Source organism: Fundulus heteroclitus, chromosome 21 (genome assembly GCF_011125445.2).
Source record: "Fundulus heteroclitus isolate FHET01 chromosome 21, MU-UCD_Fhet_4.1, whole genome shotgun sequence".
NCBI classification, from domain to species: domain Eukaryota; kingdom Metazoa; phylum Chordata; class Actinopteri; order Cyprinodontiformes; family Fundulidae; genus Fundulus; species Fundulus heteroclitus.
Genome location: NC_046381.1, coordinates 7,646,895 through 7,665,091, shown reverse-complemented (window position 1 = coordinate 7,665,091; position 18,197 = coordinate 7,646,895). Strand labels below are relative to the sequence as shown.

The following is an 18,197-nucleotide window of genomic DNA, read 5'->3' as shown; positions in this document are numbered from 1 at the left end:
CCCTTTGTAGTGCGCGATGATTTAAGAGGGTTAAGCAGAGTGTGAAGTGCTCCGGGAATGCACTCTCATACCGTCTTAGGGTCATGTGGTGCTCTCGCCACAAGGCCCCATAAGTGTAAACTTAATATCTGTTAGTAGTGCCGGGGCCCTCGTCGACAATGGACGAGATTAAATGCGAAAGGGGGCTGAAAGAGAATTAAGACGAGAGCCGGAGACGCTCAGAAGAATGGCCGCGCTCCTCCTCGGATCGGCACGGCCGCGTCTGCTTGGTGGGTGCGACTGGTTAATCAGTCGACTTGCAGAGGCGAGTAAGAACAAAAAGACTTAAAAAAACGAAGATTTGTAGCGTCTTGTCCGTCCGAAGAGAGAACGAACCGCAACTGGCAACAAAAAGGCAAGAAGAAGTGTAGACGCTCAGCTCGTCCTCAAGTTTACCTTCCGGTCTCCAGGAGGATAATCACCTCTGTGAGCTGGGGGTGGTAGGGGGGGGTGGGAATAAACATGTTTGTTTCCCCTTGTATTCAAATCTCATCAGTCCTTTTCTGTATTTGCGTTTCTCTCTTACGGCGGTGAAGATAAGCACCCTCTACTCCTGCAGCCAACAACCCGTATCTGGCTCTTGTCTCTGGAGGGCCACAAGTGCTTATTGTTCAACATGGAGAGGAGGCTGATGAGCGCGGTGTAATTAAAATGTTTCTACCAGGCTGGTGAAATGTAAGAAGTCACTGGAGAAAAGGCTAACGGCTGAGGGGGAAGAAGAAGAGTCAGTCAGAGAGAGAGAGTAAAAGGAGGGAACAGGGAAGGGGGGGGTGTAACAAAGCAGAAAATGAAGAGAGACATAAAAGAATGGGAGCTCAAGGAGGTCAGGCCCATCACAGGCTTTAGTGTTGCCTTCAAAGATGCCTGGGACAGGTGGCAGCTCCAGACAATCTCGCACCACAGAGCAGCATCCTCTCAGGAGAAGATAAGGGATTCCTCCATCCCTCCTCCCCTCTCGCCCCGGCGTAACGCGCTGCCTTCCTACCCTCCCGTTTCGGGTGCTCTCCCAGACGGGGGTGCTTTGATGTAGCTCGCCGCGAGCGGGGCAGCTGTGGGCCACGGGGGCTGCGCGAGCGCCACAACCGCCCGGGATCCGAGGGGGAGCGAAACCTCAATTGGCCGGGGCTCTCTGGTGCCCAGCACTTTCAGCTCTCATTAAAGCCCTCCGGAAGGGTTAATCCTCTTTAAGGTTGTCTCTCTGTCCAGGCCGAGGGGAGGCCCCTGGGCACCACCTGCGCGCCCGAGACTCAAATCCTGTGACACAAGTTCCCCTCCGCGTCTCCTCCTGCTCTCCTCGCTTCTTCTTCTTCTTCTTCTTCTGCGGCTCTTGCTCGCTCAATCCCCCTAGTGGATTCCGACTCGTCTCCCAATTCCCCGTCTCCCCCGCAACAGTACCTAGGCCCGTCGTGCGTCTTTTTCGGATTATTTGGGTGGAAACTGTTGACAAGAGTGCGGTAAACGGATTACAACTTTGTCCTTGTTTTGGGATGCCGCGAGGAGGGGAAAAGGGGAGAGATCAGGAGGACGCGCTTCGAATAATGAGGAGCTGGATTAGCTGGAAGAAGCGGCGTTCGAAAAACAGGGTGAAAGAGAGGGTAAGGTGACGTGAATAGAAGCATCCGAAAGACAGGGGAAGGGAAGGAGAATCAGAGACTTACAGATGTCGCGGTACTTACACGACCTAATTGGTTCAAAAGGGCGTCAAAGCATATCTGGCCCTGCAGAGCCTAGAAGCCATTTGTCTGCCTGCTGCTGTGACACCTCGTCTTTGCTCTGTGACACACACTTTCCTTTCTGAGCTAAAATAACGGCCATGTGTGTCCCCCCCCCGAGACCTCAGCAAACTCTGTTTAATGCCTGAAAGAGAGTAGAGGGAAGCAGGGAAGTAGACTGCGAGGGGCAAAAGGAAAATATCTGGATTTCACAGGTTTATCAAAATTCAAGTCATGAGTAGGCTGGCACGGGCCACAATGAGGCTCACTGTATGAAAACCCAGAGGAAATATACCCCAGTATTACGGCTGGGTGATAAATCGATTTAATCGATTAATTCGAATTTACAATTCTTTAGGATTTCATTTTTGGAAAATCTGGATTTTATTTTGCCAATACACTCATTGGGTTTCCATGAAGAGAACAGCATGTGATGCTGAATATATGTTTAGGCAAAATTATTGTCAAAATATTGTTAAGTAGAAACTTTTTTTTACCATAATACGAGGTACTTCATTTACTCATTTACTTTTTTTTTAACTTAGTTTGAAGTTCACAAGTGCAGTGAAGCCTGTTCTTAGCTCAATGTGTAATACCACTAGCAGCAAATGTTTTGTTATATTTTCATTGTTTATAATGGCACGGCTGCCATCTTGTTTTACAAGCATGTTTCACAGCTTGTTTTTAGTTGCACTTTGAATTCAGGTCAACTCCCTGACGAAATGCTTGACGTAAAAAGCAAGGTTTTGAAATAATTTCTTTAATTTCTTTTTATGAAACAAAAAGGAGGAAAAAAATCGATTAATCGGATTTGGTATGATAAAATCTGAGATTTATTTTTTAATCCATATCGCCCAGCCCTACCCAGTATGTGCACCAATATAAAAATTACTTCAGTATTATATTGTTACACCTTTAATAATATATGACATTTATGTGAATACATCCACCTAGTCAAAATATTTCAGGCACATATTACCCAAAAGTATGTACATTTTCTCCCTGTTCACAATTGTAACTAGCTGTAATTAGTCAGGCTATCTGCTCCGGTAGAGCCTGCAGTCAGCTGCATCAGGTTGATGCATAATTATTATTTATTTCTAAAATAGAGTGATGGAAGGCCCTCCTGTAGTTTTCACGGCATCATTAGTCATGTTTTCTGTGATTGCAATAATTTCCAAACTACCACATTTTCATTTCTTCTGCGTGAAAAACAAAGTGAGGCCCCTCCCCCACCTATTGGCGGAGGAGGCGCAGTGCTGTAGCAATTTCAAAACAACATTTTTTTTTTTAACCCTCGGCCAACTTTTTTCACCGCTAGCTAGAGATTCAGAGATCTCAATTTTGTAGAAGATTTTTAATTTGTGTTTTTTTTCTGAATCATCACCTGCAGACGCCGATACAAACAAATTTGGATTTCTTACCAAAAACTAAAGTGTAAAAACTATTAGGTCATGCGACTCTTTAAAAGAGCCGTCTGTGTAAATCATAAAGATTAATTAGAGTTGACCTTTTAAAATGGCTTTAGTGTCTTATAGTGTAGCACAGCTAGTATAGGAAAAATACAGCAGTCCATGTGTGTATTCTAGAAAATGTAGATCCTTACCTTAACTCTGAGATTTCCAAAATGTCGCCAACATTTCCAACATTTCCGAATCCAGCGTGTCTCCTGACAGAGGTTGAATAAAACCTCTGTCAATAAAACAGAGCAACTTTAACTCTCTCCTCACAGGCGTCCTGTTATCCACTGAAATGTTTGCTCTCACTCGTTCTCCTGTCTTAGAAATGCAGCTTTATTTTACAGAGCTTCTGAAAACTCTCCGATTCCACTGCCTTCATTTTAGAACCCTCCTTGATGCTGAAAATAGCTTATTCTGAGTAAACGTATTCTTCCCACAGCAACAACATGCACAACGAAGAGCGTTTGCCGTCAGGCCCACCTGGTAGGCTTAGTGTGGTGCATTCACTGATCGAAAAACATCCGAGTTTTGAGTTTCAAGACGAAATGTTCCCCGAACAGCTGGTGACTCTCTAACAGTAACAGCCATTAAGTCTGTCAGTCCCTAAACATAAATTACTAGATAGATAGAAATTTGTGAAGGCACTATTCTTGCCGTAGATGAAAAAGCTGAACGTTAAGTTCTTCAAACCCAAATTTTCTCCAAAGACTCTGTACCAGCGCTCCTTTAAAGTCTGAATCTTTTGTTATTTTTCCTTCGTCATCACCTTTTTTTCACAGTGATGCACGGTTGAATAATAAGTTGCTTCTCTGCTGAGTCGTCGTCCTGGATGTCCGGCAGCCCCTGAAAGCACCACGCAGGAGACCTTTTAACCTATACCCTACATTTGATTAAACAACCAAATGTTCACGCATGATTTCAAAATGTGCAGGTGAGAGGAAAAAAAAGGCTCAGATGATGGATTGCTTCCCTTAATGGAGACTGTAAACACCTCAAAGTGTAATTCTGCAAACAAAATTGTGTGTAAATGTCAGCTGGGCTCAGTGGCATGTATGTATAATCTTTCTTTCACTTTATTTTTAGTAAATTATCCAACATTAAACACAGGAAACAGTAAAATAATAATAATAAAAAAAGATAAACAAACAAACCCACAATTTACCAAAAAAAGGAATAAGCTGAAGCAAAGCTTATTATTGCCTACCCTGTTAATCTAATAATTAATAATCTAAAATCGTTCACACATCGTGGTCTATAGGTGGGATAAGAAACCTTGACAGCATGTTAGTTTTTTGTCACAAAATATTTCAGACACTGATTTCTTGTAGAATTGGTGTCTGATGTGAGATTTCTGTGCAGATGTTGCATGAAAGTACAGAGGAAACCTGCTAAAGTTAGCCGTTTTATTATTTTTACCCAGCTCTGGACACATTGCTGCCAAAGTTACCAATGACAACATTGGAGGCTCCAAAGAGCCTCCAATGTTGACACCTGATCTGACACCTGATCTGAAGGCTTTCTGACATACTAGCTTAAGCCTTCATTGTTTTAAAGAAATATTAACAAAAAACATTTGCAGACTTTTACCTGCGACCCAAGCTTTTAAATAAAGATTTTCTAAAAAGATCAACTCCCCGAGGTGGATGGTGTTTTTTTTTTTTTTTTTTTACTAGAGTGAATCGCAGTAGTAGTGGAAGCAAAAAAAAAAAAAAAAAAAACATGTACTCTAGTCCTCCTGATTCGATCTGGGGTTTAAATCAACTCCCTTTCTGCCTGAGAGTTATTGTAGTTTGAGGAAAGGGAGATAGACAGATGTAAGAGATAAAGTTAGGACGAGGATAGAGGTGTAGCGGAGTGTTTCAGCTACTAAACTGCTGCTTCTGTTCCCCCAGCTGGGTGGGAGCGCGGTGGGGCGATGAAGGCGCACAGCTCTTTGTTCTGCTCCCCAGCTTATCCCGATCTGGGGCAAGTTCTGCAAATGCAGGAGATAGGCTGGTGCTCGACGGAGGCCCCCCTCTGAAATTCCCTTCTCTCCCTGATCCATAAGAGAAACGCTGGGAGAGAAAAGGATAGGAAAAAAGTTGGATCGTGCTGGCGGCCCCCTGGAAGAGCTGCGTTCTGTCAAAAAAAAAAAAAAAAAAAAAAAACCTGTGCTAGTGTGCAATTTGTTGTGATGGACTAGATAGTAAATGTCTTGCAGATGCTGGAAATGCCCGGGAACACTGAAAGCAGAGAGACAACCTTGCATACGTTGTTGGGCGATTCTCGTCTTCCAAAAGCTTCAGGGTTTGGTTTAAATCAACATTCCCGTTGCGGGGAAATAGTTAAACATCCCGCACCGGTTGCGCAACAAGTTCAGGGGGCAGAAATGCGCGCCAACTTGCAGAAGCGTGAGGAGAAGGCTCGGGCATCGGCCCGTCTTGTTCAGTCTAGACAGACAAATTGCTTGTGACAACGAGCAGCTTTGGAATGTGTGCTTGAAGAGAAAGCCGCCTGGTATCGCTCCTCTTCTCGCCGCTCGTTTTCTCTTCTCCCTCTTGCACCATGTTAATTGCTTTCACCGACAGAGGCGGCTTGTGTTTTAGGGGCGTGAGGGAAGGGAGAAAAAAGGCGACTCGGAAGGCGAGCGCCGCGGAAGAACCCGGCGGAGAAAGGAAAGAGCTATTGATTTCATAGAGGAAAGGGCAGAGTGTGATCTGCCAGCCTGGTGCATATGATGAATGGCGGACTGATTGGCAAGCCGACACTTAACACTCCTCTGTTGTTTAACCTCTCTGCTACTCTTTTTTTTTCTCTCTCTCTCAATATAGCATCTTTTTTTTTTTTTTTTTTGGAATAAAAGCGTGTTCTTATCTGTGTTGCAGTGCCGCCGCTTTGCAATGCAGCCAAGAAAGCTCTGCACAGCATGAACATTAGGCTAATTTATACAGCGGTAATTAGGCCATTAGACCTGAAACAATCTGGGACCTGCAATTAGGCAAAGCGCTCCAAAAGTCAACAGCAACTCCCATTGAGCTTAGCTAAACAGTCTCCTAAAGTGTTATTTACATGTCCAAACAGCTTGAGGTCTCGCTGTAAACAAACACGGCGAGAGGCGGGGTGAGAGGGGATTGATCAGAGAGGGGGAAGTTTGGCGTCACCAGAGAGGCCGGATCCAAACCGCTTTTCCTGATGGTCTTCCAGGAGTCTCTTCATCTTTTTTTTATTTTTTTTTATTTTATTTTTTTTCCAGTCTCAGAGTGATCAGAGGCCCAGAATCACGTTCTTGAAGGAAGGAGGAATCAAAACCGGTGTGGTTTGTGCACGCATACATGATGCATACAAGGCATCATCTTCAGCAAAAAATGACACGCTGTATGCTTGCTACTAAAATCCCACCGACTTTCTAATGTTTTGGGCAGAGATACTTTTGTTTTGCAAGCGATCATATTTCAGTTTATTGACATTTTCTGATGCAACACCCTACAATTTCATCCTGAACAAATCAGAACCTCTACTACTTCAACACTCACACCGATTGCACTTAGGTGCAAGGTCTTAATATTTGTGTAATCCTCGCACTCATGCCTTCCTTTATTTTTACCGTATAAAAATAACTGTATAACTGTATCAAATTTTAGTAGGTTTTTAATTCACCTCAACAAATAAGTAGCTAATAAAGCACGGTTTAGTTAACTGGTTACGACAGAAGTAACTATGCTGCAAACTAGCAGGTGTCAAACAGAAGAGGGTGTTTTTTTTTTCTTCCTGAAAACTTAAATTGGAAGAGCTCCAGGTCCATTCACCATTCAATTTCACATCCACATGTTGCGATTTCATCTCATCCTACAATTGGCGGGTTGCAGGTTCAATCCCCTGCTCCGACCGTCTGAGTTGTTGTGTCCTTGGGCAAGACTCTTCACCTGCACATCCTGCTGGCGGTGGTCAGAGGTCCCGGTGGAGCTGATGTATGACAGCTTCGCCTCTGTCAGTCCAATCCAATCCAATCCACTTTATTTATATAGCACGATTTAAACAAACACGAGGTTTCCAAAGTGCTGCACAAAAAGATAAAATCAATAAAAATAAGTAAAAAGCACTGCTCGCACAGGATAAGAATATGCATGTATATACATAAAATCAACGCTCTACATGGCGTCAAAAGCCAAAGAAAAGAGGTGGGTTTTAAGAAGAGTTTTAAAATGAGACAGAGAAGTTGCCTGTCTAATGTGCAGTGGCAATCCATTCCAAAGTTTTGGAGCTGCAACGGAAAACGCTCCATCCCCTCTGAGCTTAAGCCTTGCTTTAGGCACTGTCAGGAGCAGCTGGTCAGCTGACCTGAGAGATCGGCTAGGGGTGTAGGGGTGCAGCAGCTCAGAGAGGTAAAGTGGGGCAAGGCCATTTAAGGCTTTAAAAGTAAATAAAGATGTGCACAGTTTCCATTGAGTAAGTTTCCAAATATAACTCAAGTGACAGAAACAAATGATTACTTTTTGTTTTACTGACCAATGCAGACCTGGTGCTGGTGCTTGGAAAACAACTTGGTGCATTACTGCCCCCTTGTGATACTGTTGTTTGATGCATGTTTATAACATGAAAACGAAGGTTGAACAAAATTTGGGGAAATTTAATACTTTATTTTGAAGCATTTACCCAAATGATGACTGAAAAACACGATTTATTTGGTACAAACATTTACTCGCCATGTGGCAGCTAGCCATTTCTCGCATTTGCCGTCTGGCGAGTGTTAATTTCAGACGCTGTTTATAGGTGTCAAGAGGCCATAGTTCACAAAAAGCGGTGCAGACATCATGAAAAAGGAAAACATTGAATGGTCTTTAAAATATAGCTTAATCATAAGCAATGTCATCATCACAACATTCATCACAACTATCACAATAATATTTTTTTGTCTTATTGTGCAGCATCAATGTTAAAGAGCATAATGCACATCCTCCCCGATGCTTCAGAGATTTTCTTTAAATTCCCTTTACATTCACTCAGCAATCATTGGGAAAATGCATAATCAATATAAAATCATAAATCATTCAAAGCTTTTAAAAGTTATTCTTTGCAGGAAAGTCTACAAAAAAAATAAAAACAAATAAAATAAGATGTAGCATCAGAATAATCAGCCATCTCTGCTTCTAGAGGCCAAACATAACTAATAAAAACTGACACATGTTTATTTTAATTTTGTTTTATAATAATGACTACATTCACCTACTCGATCCAAAGGTTAGAAATGAAAAACATACAACGCAAAACACCCTGGAGCCGCTGATTTAGCTGCCTCGTGGGAACGTCGTCCGCAGCGAGAGCCAAGAACAAAGTCCCTCCTCTTCTGCGGGGTGAAGTCATAAACTCTTGCTTGCTTTCACTTCCAATAAGGAGCAACAAGAACCGCACATTTATACGCCTTCAAACCTACGCAGCGGCCGTCTGGGGAATCATTTGCACTTTGTGCAAACTGTTGCAAAGTTGCAGCGTTGGAAGTGCGGGCCTGCGCTGCAGACGAGCGTGCCGGAGCCGTGAGATCACGAGCAGTAAAGAGAGGTGGCATAATGAAATCTGGCAGTCACAGCTCCGGCGCAGGCTTCATATGTTCCACATTAGCGATTCCCAAACCTCTGGAGCGGGCCGCGGCAGCCCCTTCTCTCACTCCGCCTTAGTCACTTATGACAATCTGTCACTGGCTCTTTGTGCTCTCGCAGCGGAGCGTCAATGAGAAGTGCTCTGTTTATGGAGGAGAGTTTCATCCTCGGCTGAGGGTGACACCCTGTTAGAGCTGGAGTCACTGAACCTTTTACCAGAAGAAAGGACGGGCCCAGGTTTACCCGCTGAGACAATGATCTCCCTGTGCTGACTTGACAACAAAAGAAATAAAAAAAAGAAGAGAAATTGCTTTTAGTAGCAAAACCAAAATAAGAATCGAAAGTGACGGAAATTTACCACGAGTATCGCATCACATTGCACCCCGAAGTGCGGAGAGTAGCCTTTGTAGAAAACACTGCTATTATGAGCAGAGATTAACCAATGAGGATATTGGAAATAATGCGCTTTAGGCTTTATCCCCAAACCTCTTTTTGAAATGAATCAAGTGTCCAATAAAGGACAAGGCAATTACCATCCTCTCTTTAATGAAGGAGAAGCTGGCTTTTTGGTCCTGAGCGTGGTGAGCTTGTGTTGAATTAGATTTAATGAGTCTGGTCAAAGTTTGCTTCTAATTGCCCTTTCATTAAGACCCATTTATTATCGTATCTTAATAACTTCCATGCCTTCCTGTAAAAGACTGACAAAAAAAAAGAAAGAAAGAGAGAGAGAGAATGCTGCCGTTCGAAAATGTTAAACTGAAGTAATTAAAAATAATTATGAAGAGTAGAGGATAGCTGATTAATGACTGAGGGAAATAAAAAAAAAGTGTTTTTAAACTTACGGTTGGTTCTGGATCCGTTAACCTTTCAGGACAAGTTTAAGAAGCCCTGCGGAAGTGTTCGGCACTTTTTGTCACGTTGCTACAGCAAAAATCAAGTTGTTTTCTTAAATTGTAAGTTTAAGTGATAGACTAAAAGAAAATAGCTCATATATGTATGTGTAAAAGCATTACCCTGCTTACATAAGTCTTCTATTTTTGATATTTTGTCACACTTGAATGTTTCAGATCATCAAATACATTTTGTCGTGAAACAGGTGACTCAGTTGAATACAAAAAAATTTGATTTTTAAGTGTAAGAAAAGCTTCATGTTCTTTTTGTTAAATGCTGCTTTAGTTTCACATCAGATGTAACAGGATGCGCACCTAAAAGGTCTCACTTTTGTGTTGTTAGTCAGGGGAATGTTGTCCCAACAGTCTTGAGGACCATTAAAGTGTTTTTCAAGTCTTTGTGCTTTTTTTTTTTGTTTTTTTGGTCACTAGTGAATTTCCCTCTGGAGTTCTCCCATGGAGGCCATTTTTGTTCACTCTCTTTCTTCTGAGTCATAAACACTGATCCTAACTACGGCAGGTGAGACCCGCAGTGCTTTAGATGTTGTTCTTGGCTTCTTTCTGACCTCCTGGATGAGTCACGGATGTGCTCTCGTACATCTGGTATGTCAAAACCTCCTGATAAGGTCGACCGCTGTTACATATTTCCTCCTTTGAAGATAATGGCTTTCACTGTGTTTTGCTGAAGTCCCAAAGCCTTAAACATGCCTAGTAACACCTCTCTAGACTGATGGATGGCACTGACTTTGTTGAATTTCTCCAAATCTGGCCACGGCGTGTTGCTTCTCGAAGTCTTTTAGCCTACTTCATCTCGTCAGACAGGTTCTATTTGAATTAATTCTCAACTCCACAAAAATTTGGATGTGGGGAGGATTAGTTTCTCACACAGCGACAGGTTGGTATGCATAATCTTTTCCCCTAAAGAAAAGAAATCATCATACGAAAACTGCTTTTTGCATCTACTCAGCTTATCACATTAGTGTGATAAAAAACAACCAGTGTGATAAAAAAAAAGGAAAAACAGAAGACGTCCGTAAAGAAGCAAATTTTTTCACGACGGTAGTGGTAGGCAACTCATTGTTATTTGTTAAGCATTGCTCGTATAATGACATTAATAATAAAAAATATGTTAAAAAATTTAACCATCATCAAAAAAAGAGAAACAATGTGCTATCAAAGTAGTTTGCAAACTAGAAGGAAAGTGAGCTGTAGTTTTCTCAAACCATCCCCACCGTGAAACATGGTGATGGCAGGATCATGCTGAGGGGATGCTTTTTTTCCCCCTCATGAGGCTGGTTTTATTTAATGGAAACATGGATTTAAGGCCAGAAAAAAAAAAACATCTGTTAGAAGATGCTAAAGACCGGGAAGGATGGAGAACCACTGGTTTGGATCAAAGCATATTCATAGGTTAAAACTGCAAAGTCAAAGCCCAGATATAAATTCATTGAAGAACCTGAATTTAAGAGCCAAAACTGAAAAACTGGTGTTCGCAGCCACGCTCCACCAAATCTAACCGAACTTAGATTCCATGCGTTCATCCTGTTCCCTCCACTTCACAACTACGCACCACTTTGTGTTGGCCCTATCACACCGACTCTAACAAAATACCATAAAAGAAGTTGAACTGGCATGCCTTCTTTTGCAAGGTACCATGTGCCGTTGGTGATTTACCATATTTCTTCCTGGGCAAAAAAACCAACACGGTTATTTTCCTTTTTAAGGAATGCAGCTGCTGTGGCGTGTGGCTGCAGCGGGGAGGTTTAAAACTCAGATTTGCGTTTCATTTTGAGCTTCCTCCCTGCCTTCCAGCTGTATTTTGTATCAGAGGATGAGAATACCCCTTAAATATCCAGAAGAGCAGGGGCAATTTAGTCCTGGAGTAAACAGTAAGGACTCCCAACAGGAAACAGTGGAGATGGATTGCAGGATGGAGGCTCTCCCCCACCTCTCCTTCGCTCTCTGTTCTCTGTGACTGTATACATTCTCCCCTCCAGTGACACGAGCGTGTTTGCCTTGCTAATGGAGAGCCGCGCTGGTGTAAAAGAGGTGGCAGGCTGTATTTAGACAGGGCTATGGTAAAGTAAACTTGTGAGACGATTTAAATAAACCTCAGTGGAATGGTTTCGGCGTGCGGCGGCGAGGGAGGGAAGGAGTGATGAAGGAGAGAGAGAGAGAGAGAGAGAGAGAGAGAAAAAAAAGGGTCTGGTCTATGCAGTGGGCTGTGCTGAGTGAGTGCCTCCTGAGACATAAACAAAAGAGGTCTGGGTAATTCAATGAGGAATGCTGGATGTGGGAATGAAAGCATGTGTTGCAGGGAAGCAAATAGACGGAGTCTTTGAAAAATTATTTCACAGTTTGTAATCTCTGCAGCCATCCCCTCCCCTACCGCCCTCCGGTCGGCCAGGATGACAGAGGTTAGTACAAAGTTCCTGCTGATGTGGGAAGGGGAGGAGCTAGATTAGAGAGCATGAATTTTTTACCAGCATCGAGCTGGGGCGCTCAGCAAACGGTGTAAAACCTGAAAGCTTCATTTCCGAGTCTGACAGCCAAAAGGGCCAGAAAAGGCCCACGAGTGGAGCTGCGTAGAGTAAACACATCAGATTTCGCCCTCGTCTTCTACGAACTCATCCCAGCTTCCCCTCATCCCTCCCTCCCTCAGCAGCAGCAGCAGCAGCAGCAGCAGCTCTGAAATCAGCCAACGTGAGCCGAGCCAGGAAAACATCATCGGGAGAAAAGCATCAAACATGCAGAGTTGGAGTGGTCAGATGCTTCCCAGAGCCGCATGGAGTCGGATTGTAGCACTTATCTCTGGAAATGGGAGCGCTGGATTAAAACTTTGTCTGACTTTTACTTTCGGCTGTTACACACTTTGTTGCGAAAGTGTTCACCCCCTTTGGACTTTTTCCACATGACGTCACATTGCAATCCTAAGCTTCGATGTCTTTTATGGGGATTTTATGACAGACCAACACAAAGTGGTGCGTGTTTGCAAAGTGGAAGAAAAAGGATTAAACAAAAACCCTCAAAAGTGCAGTTTTATTCAACGTCTTTACTCTGATACCTGGAGATAAAAGCTTGTATAACCAAATTCCGTCTGAAGTCACCTAAATAGTGATCACTGTCCACCTCTTTGTTATTCCCAAAATATAACTCCAGCTGTTCTGTGGGGGCCTCAGAGGTCTGTTAGAGAACATCTGTGAACAAACAGCATTGTGAAGACCAGTGAACATGCCAGACAGGTCAGGGAGAAAGTTGTGAAGGAGGTTACAAAACAGTATAAAAAGCTTCAAAATCTCTTATAACCCTGGTAAACCCATCATCTGAAGATTTAAAGAGTATTGCCCAACTGCTCCCCCTACAATGATGCTGTTGCCCAACCTAGACCAGGGGTCTCCATCCCCAGTCCTGCAACTTTTACATGCATCCCTGCCCCAACACGCCTGAATTATATGACTTAATGAACTTCTCACCATATCATGAAAATCTTCAAAGGCCTGGTAATGAGCGATTCATTTGACTCAGGTGTGCTGGAGAAGGAATGCATCTGACTGTTGCAGGACAGTAGCCCTGCAGGACCGATGCTGGAGACCTCTGACCTATACTAGCAGGTCGGGGAGACCTGCTAGTATAGGTCAAAGAGTAGCAAGAAGAAAGCCATTATTTAAAATAAAAAAGGTTGTTAGAAGTCTGTGTGTAGTGAAAAATGTAACACTGAACACCATCATACCCATGGTAACTGTGAAGCATGATGGTGGCACTATCATGCTAAGGGGATTCAAGGGACGGTATGTGCTCAATGTTTCAATGAGGGATATTCCTGGAGATAAAAGTGCAACACTAACTTTATAGGCAAAGTCCTGATATTTACCATCATGTTATGTTACCTAACCTTAACATTTCTTTCAATTAGCTAGTTTCAGCTAACACAAAGATGGTTATACAACAATGGAATATGCAGGAAAACAGCCTTGACTGGCCTTTCGGGTTAACATTTTTTGACAAACATATTTCCAAACATCCAAACTTGTCTTTCTTGTTAGTGAGGGGAAGTGGAGGACCCCTGTTCAGCTAGCTAATAAGCAGCTGTAGTTGTTAGCTGGCATACAAGCTAGCTAAATAAGCAGCTGTAGTTGTTAGCTAGCAAACAAGCTAGCTAATAAGCAGCTGTAGTTGTTAGCTAGCAAACAAGCTAGCTAATAAGCAGCTGTAGTTGTTAGCTAGCAAACAAGCTAGCTAAATAAGCAGCTGCAGTTCCTTGTTAGCTAGCAAACAAGATGCCTCCTGAAGCTTTCTAACTGTAGTTGTAAAACAATAAAAGTTAGCTTTGTAAAAGTGTTACCATGCCATGACTTTGTGTTTTGCAACCAGAAATATTTCCAAACATCCAAGTTTCTTTCATTTCACTGGTCTTAAATGTCACAGCTCTTGCCTGCTTTCAGTATGTTTCGAGTTTCTGCTTGCGGACAGCAGATACTCTAACTAATCGTATCCGACTTTGATTACAGCTTCTTGACATTTAAAATTTTTTGAACGGCCTCTTTCGTTTGGCTCTTTAAGGAAGTCCCTCTTTACACGGAAACCTAATGCCGTAGGATTGCAAACACCACCAACCAGCTCGCCTCTTGGCCGTCTGTGTTTTATCACAATCTGGCACCGAGCGTCTCTGTGAAATGAGTGAACGGTGAGGTAAGCAGGATCGACACCTGCTGCGCTGCTCGGCGATGCAGCTGCATTTGTCATGGCCTCAACTCCAGCAGAGCCGCCTGGCACCCCCCGCTGTTTGGCCATCTGCCCACTTGGCTCAAATGTTTACAGGCGAAAACAAGAAGTAAAAACACATACCTAGCAGCGTTAGACTTGCTGAGTGAAGTTAAACAGATGTTGACACAAGCTTTGCCTCGGGGTGCCGAGACGCAGCTTGGCCTCGGCAACAGGCAATAAAATGACACGTGCTCCAGGAGAGAAATGTGAATGAAGATGATATCCTCCTTTGGCCTTTTTTTTTTTTTTTTGTTTGGTTTCACAACTCGGGTTGGCAGTGCTTGTTGAAAAAAAATTCCCACTCATGGTTTGCTTGTTTCGACTTGTCCGAGAGCGAGCGAGGCGGCGTTCCAGAGCACCGAATCCAGATTTAGTTTCAAGGTTTATGGAGTGCAGTTAAGGTTTGGGAGATCAGCGGCACACATGTGGGATTTTAGTCCGTTTGCAGTGCGAGAGTTTCGATTTCAGCAGTAAAAATAGAGAAAAGCTTGCTTGCACATATTATGCAAATGTTGTAATATTTTGTCTGGGGTGGGGTTGGGGAGGGTTTGTAGAAAAAGAAGCCTCCGGAAAAGGATGTTTTTGTTCTCGCTCGGTGCGTTCCATTGGTCGTACTTAAATGTTATCCTTTGTGTGAAACCACATTATGCTTGGCACGGGGAGAAATGTGCCGTTTGGCTGCTTTTCTTTTGGTTATTTACACACTGTTTATTTTGAGTTCTGTCAGCCTTGAGACGTTTAGAAAGACTTCCTCTACCAAACGTTTTGGAGCAGAGCATCGTTTAGCTCAGCGCATTTAATGAGATCTCATTTTGGATGGGTCCCACAAAAGATAGCCATCGGCCGCTGCCTTTCTTTGCAACTGCCATTTGCTGTAGCTAAAGACAGTATGGATTTGCATAGATATACAAAAAGTAGTTAAAAAGTATGTTTTTCTTTTTTCTTTTCTGCACAGCTGCTCCACGGTTTTTCCCTACCTCACATGCTGAAGTCTGGGAAAAAGTTAAAGCATAGTTTAAATCAGAGTTAGGTTTCAAAACATCCCAACTAGGGGCGGACGACAATTCAATAACAATATATATCGAACGATAGAGGTGTGGGTGCGATAGAAAAAAAAGGGTCAGTAAAAAGTTCAATAGAAGAACAGTTTTCCTTCCTTTTGCATTCCAGCCTATCATGTAGGTTAATACTAAAGTCATTACATCCTCCCAACCAATCACAAGCATGGACCCAGGAATGCTCTGTCACCAAGCTCCGCCCCCTTGAAAGAGTTCAGAGAGCTCACTCTTTTTGATTTTTTTTTAAACTTGCAGTTTTGGTAAAAACTTGATTGAATGCAGTGTTTACATGTTCTTTATCTAATAATATGTCATGAAGCAACAGCATAAAGTGGCCAGGGCTGCACTTAAATATATGTTTTGAATTGTTTCTTATACGCATGATTTCTATTTTATCCATATGCTTTTTTTTCCTATATCATCCAGCCCTAATACTAACTTTTAAACGTCTCAAAAGAGAACTCTTCAATTCAATCCAAAATGGCCCTATTGCCCACCTCCTAAGACATGGCCATCCAGCTAAAGTGAAAGCATATGCATGAGGCCATGGTAACTTTGGAGGAGTTGCAGAAATCCACAGCTCAGATGGGAGAATCTGTAGACAGGACAACTGTTAGTCATGCACTCCACAAAAATGCAGTTTATATAAGTATTGAAAGACTAAAGCCATTATTAAAATAAATGCATTAGAAGCCACTGTTGCAAGTTTTCCACAAGCCATGTAGGGGACGCCTTAAACCAGAACAAGGTCTTCTAAGATGCAACAAAAATGTTACTTCTTTGGCTGTCTTTATGTCATGTAAAGCCTGACATGGTTCCTACAGTAAAACATGATGGTGACCGCTTATGTAAAGAGGATAAAGGCCGAAACAGGAGAATTAGGCCAACTAGGACAACTTTTAGTTTTGCACTACACAGATTTGGCAAAAAGAAAGTGATTGTTGAAAGAAAGCCGCAGTAAGTCTTGTTAGCAGTTTTTTCGTCAAGCAAAGCAGGGGAAAAAACAAGCAGATGTTGAAGAAGATGCTCTGATCAACATTTAACATTTGGCCTCGTAGACAAAATACTAAGTGGGGAGAGAAATAAAATCACACTGCACACCATCCTGAGCTCACCACTTGAAACATGGTCTGAGCGACGTCATGCTGTGGGGATGCTTTTCTTTAGTAGGAATAAAGGTTCAGATAGACTTGAATTGGCAAAAGAAATATTGGTTTGATGGAAGAGTGGCAAGAAGAAAGCTATCGTTGAAAGAAACGCTTTGAATAGTTACCACAAGCCATTTAGGAGACAACATCCACGTGGAAGAAGGTATTCTGCACTGCAAAAAACGGATCTAAAAATAAGTAAAATGTTCTTAAAATTAGTGTATTTGTCCTAGATTTGAGTAGGTAAATAAGATTATCTGCCAATGGAATGAGTATTTTTACCCCTAAAATAAGATAATTAGATATACTGCACTTGAAATAAGATGATGAAGATGAGTTGTTCCTATTTTAAGTGCAAAAATCTTATTCTATTGGTAGATCATCTTATTTACCTGCTCAAATCAAGGAAAAATACATTCATTTTAAGAACATTTTACTTATTTTTAGTTCCGTTTTTGCAGTAATCAGATTGGACTAAACGTAGACATATTGGCCTGCTAGTAAAACTCGGCTTGTCGCACATCAACCCGCGCACGTCATTTCAACGGTTAAACATGGCGGTAGCAGCATTGTGCTGTGGGGTTGATTTTCTTCATCGGGCAAAGGGAAGCTGGGCGATGTTCGGGAAGATGGATGGAGCCAAAGAAAGGGTTGCAAAGGTTTACGACCTTCTCGGGGAATGTTTCAGAGCAGGGCCGCTTTTAGCTCAGCGCGTCTAATGAGCTCTCATTTTGGGTGGGTCTGCTGAAAGATTGCCATCAGCTGCTGCCTTTCATCACAGCTGGGTTTGAGATTAGCTAAAGACAGTATGGATGCTACGGGGACACACGAAAGGTTTTTTATTAAAAAAAAGTGTGTTTTTTTTTTCTCTCTTCTTTTCCACGCAGCCGCGCCGCCGTTCTTCCCCACCTTCCACCCTCCAGTGCCCATTGACGACAGACACGCCCAGGGGCGTTACATCTACGAGCCGTCGCCCGTGACCCCTCTTCACATGTAAGTCCCTCACACACCGGTCACGCAAACACACACTCAGAGCACTGCCCAAAACGTCGCCGATCTCAACCGCGTTGGGCCCGATGCGGATCACGCTCCTTCCGCCTGTGGGCGCGCAGCGTCCTCCTCGCTCTCTCAGGATCAAAGGCCGCGAGGCCCCTGTGCGTGCGCAACATGATCCGCATGTCAGAGACGCGCAAATGAACATGTGTCAGAGACATGAAAATGAGAGCGGGGCCGACGGGAGCCTGGGAGCGCGCCCCGGTTCTCATGATCAAGCCCCTGTCAGGAGGAGAGGGGAGCGATGCCTCTGCTGACATCGACTCGTCTCTTGACAGGCACAGACGGGCTCCTGACGGCTGGAGCGCGCTCAGTCCGTCAAATATAGAGTCAGGTAAAAAAACGGCCGCGTCGCTCCTCGTTAAGCGAGAGGCCGTTAGTTAGTTGGTCGCAGTGACTCCAACCGGAGTCGTCTTGTGTTTCCCCGGAGAGACGGGGGTCAGAGAAGTACTTCAAAGCGCTTTGCTTTCCGTTCCCCCGGACTTTCATCATTTGTATTC

At 43.2% G+C, this 18,197-nt stretch overlaps 1 protein-coding gene across 1 annotated transcript in view; it reads left to right on the top strand.

Moving 5' to 3' along the window:
- Window positions 1-18,197, top strand: part of gli3 (GLI family zinc finger 3) — a 154,615-nt gene that overhangs the window by 65,130 nt on the left and 71,288 nt on the right. The window contains exon 4 of the mRNA XM_036125807.1: window positions 17,532-17,637. Coding sequence (XP_035981700.1) covers window positions 17,532-17,637 — 106 coding nt within the window. The remainder of the gene's footprint in view (window positions 1-17,531; window positions 17,638-18,197) is intronic.